The sequence below is a fragment of the Gallinula chloropus genome (genome assembly GCF_964237585.1).
Source record: "Gallinula chloropus genome assembly, chromosome: 25".
Classification (NCBI taxonomy): domain Eukaryota; kingdom Metazoa; phylum Chordata; class Aves; order Gruiformes; family Rallidae; genus Gallinula; species Gallinula chloropus.
The window spans coordinates 3612818-3615336 of record NC_140110.1 but is presented as its reverse complement, the minus strand read 5'-3'; the positions used below and the strand labels follow the sequence as shown (position 1 = coordinate 3615336).

The 2519-nt window shown below is 50.3% G+C and overlaps 1 protein-coding gene across 1 annotated transcript; it reads left to right on the top strand.

The window, feature by feature from the left end:
* Positions 1 to 1324: 1324 nt before the first annotated feature.
* On the top strand, positions 1325 to 2248 carry LOC311200990 (olfactory receptor 14C36-like; the record flags this gene model as incomplete). The annotated part of the gene is made up of 1 exon (XM_084275289.1): positions 1325 to 2248. The coding sequence occupies one exon, from the start codon at positions 1325 to 1327 to the stop codon at positions 2246 to 2248; it is 924 nt and encodes a 307-aa protein (XP_084131415.1).
* Positions 2249 to 2519: the final 271 nt, after the last annotated feature.

Here is a 2519-nt window from a genome sequence, read left to right as displayed (position 1 = left end):
ATCAAGGGCTCGGGCGCGGGGCTCAGTGGGAACCTCTGTTCAACAGAACGGGGGAGATGTGGGAAAAGCAGACAATGATTCTGCAGCTGAGAAATTGCACAGTGGAGCAAGCGACCAAGATCTGATAGCCTTGGTCGGACGAAAGTTGTGAAGGCTGTGAAGGCTGTGGGAGACCCGAAGAACGGGACGTCTCAAAACATCATGAAGCGAGGAGCATTCCATTGTGTTGACGGTGTAACTGCAGCTGCGGTGTGAAGATAACCTTTAACCCTGACGACATCAGTAACCTGTAAAAAGCCTTCTGACGGTTTTATATTATCCAATCAATTTAAAGCTCGCTAAGCTTGACGCATTTTCTGCTCCTGTGCACTGGGTGGGAAGTGGGAGCTGAGCTTTTCTTGATAACTTTGCAGCAGGCAGTGCAAACTCATTTGTCATTAGGACTTGTTAGAGCATCTCCTGAGCCCTGCACACACAGAGGTTCCCCAGGGCAATGAGCTGATGCCAGGAGGGGTCTGCAGAGCAGAGCACTAGGCAGTTTGGATGAGGTCTGTGAGCACAGAGCAGGAGGTGACATGGGCAAAGAGCATCAGCTTCAGGGACAGCTCCAGGCAGCAGAGACATTGTCAGGTAGGGAGAAGGAGCTCCCTAACAGGTATCTGTCAGGTACGTCCCTGACATCTCCTGTTGTGCTGCAACTTTCCCGAAGCAACCGCCTGGTTTCTGTCTCCAAGCACAAACTGCACCCAGAGTTCAAGGATTTCATACTGAGTCTTCTCCTTGGCAGCCCAACCCCAGTGAGTAGAAACCCCTGAGTGTCTCTCTGTCTGTCCCTGTCCTTACAGCCTTGGCTGCAGCATTTCTTGCTGTTCCTCCTCACGTCCTTGCTGCTTTTGTCCCACCATACCTGGGACTCTGGGCACATCCATTGGTGGTGCTGGCACTGAGCTTCCCCTCACTTCAGGACTCCCATTTGTAGCTTCAAAGCTCTGCTCTGGGGTTAAATTGGAGTGACAGTGCTGAAAAGCTCATTCCTATCCACAGGGGATTTAGTCTGAGATCACTCCAGCCTTCTATTTCCTTACTGCTGACTGTCAGGACTGAGTTCTCGAGAGCCAAAGCTGACCCTCCTTTCAGCAGTGGCACGCTCAAGTCAGCACAAAGCAGAGCTCCCAAAAGGGACTTGACAAAACTTGTCCTTAATGCAGAGAGTCAATCTGAGGGTATTCTATTAGAATTGAAGAGGTTTTCAAGAAGGAAGAGTTCCCTCAACTAGCTGCCTTTTCCTCCTTGGACAGGTCTCCACACTTGATGGAAGCAGCAGATGTCCAACAGCAGCTCCATCAGCCAGTTCCTCCTCCTGCCCTTTGCAGACACACGGGAGCTGCAGCTCCTGCACTTCTGCCTCTTCCTGGGCATCTACCTGGCTGCTCTCCTGGGCAATGGCCTCATCATCATCACCATAGCCTGTGACCACCACCTCCACACCCCCATGTACTTCTTCCTCCTCAACCTCTCTGTTCTTGACAGTGGCTTCATCTCCACCACTGTTCCCAAATCCATGTCCAATTCCTTGTGGGACACCAGGGCCATTTCCTACACAGGATGTGTGGCTCAACTCTTCTTCTTTGTATTTTTCATCTCCACAGAGTACTGTCTTCTCACTGTCATGGCCTATGACCGCTATGTTGCCATCTGCCACCCCCTGCACTACGGGACCCTCCTGGGCAGCAGAGCTTGTGTCCACATGGCAGCAGCTGCCTGGGCCAGTGGGTTTCTCTATTCTGTGCTGCACACAGCCAATACATTTTCACTGCCCCTCTGCCATGGCAATGCCCTTGACCAGTTCTTCTGTGAAATCCCCCAGATCCTCAAGCTCTCCTGCTCAGATGCCTACCTCGGGGAAATTGGAGTCATTGTGTTTGGTATCTGTTTAGGTATTGGGTGTTTTGTGTTCATTGTGGTGTCCTATGTGCAGATCTTCAGGGCTGTGCTGAGGATCCCCTTAGGACAGGGACAGCACAAAGCCTTTTCCACCTGCATCCCTCACCTGGCTGTGGTCTCCCTGTTTGTCAGTTCTGGTATGTTTGCCCACCTGAAGCCCCCCTCCATCTCCTCCCTTGTTCTGGACCTGGTATTGGCATTTCTTTACTCAGTAGTTCCACCAGCAATGAACCCCCTCATCTACAGCATGAGGAACCAGGAGCTCAAGGATGCCATGTGGAAACTGATGACTGGTTGTTTCTAAGAAACAATAAACTGCTCATCTTCCGCATATTGCTGCCCATGGAACTCATTATGACCAGCCTTTATTCTGTAGTGGTTTTAGTTGTTGGGGTTTTTTCCTTCTATTTTGACTGTCATGTAATTGCATGTTTCATGTTCATCCCATTTCAAACGTAGCACCTTCTGGTCTTGTGTGACCCAGATGATGAGTAATGACGAGCTGTGCTCTCCTTGCATCATATCTGCCTCCAAAGGGCTACAGTTTTTTCTTTCTTTTATTTCCCCATAAATTT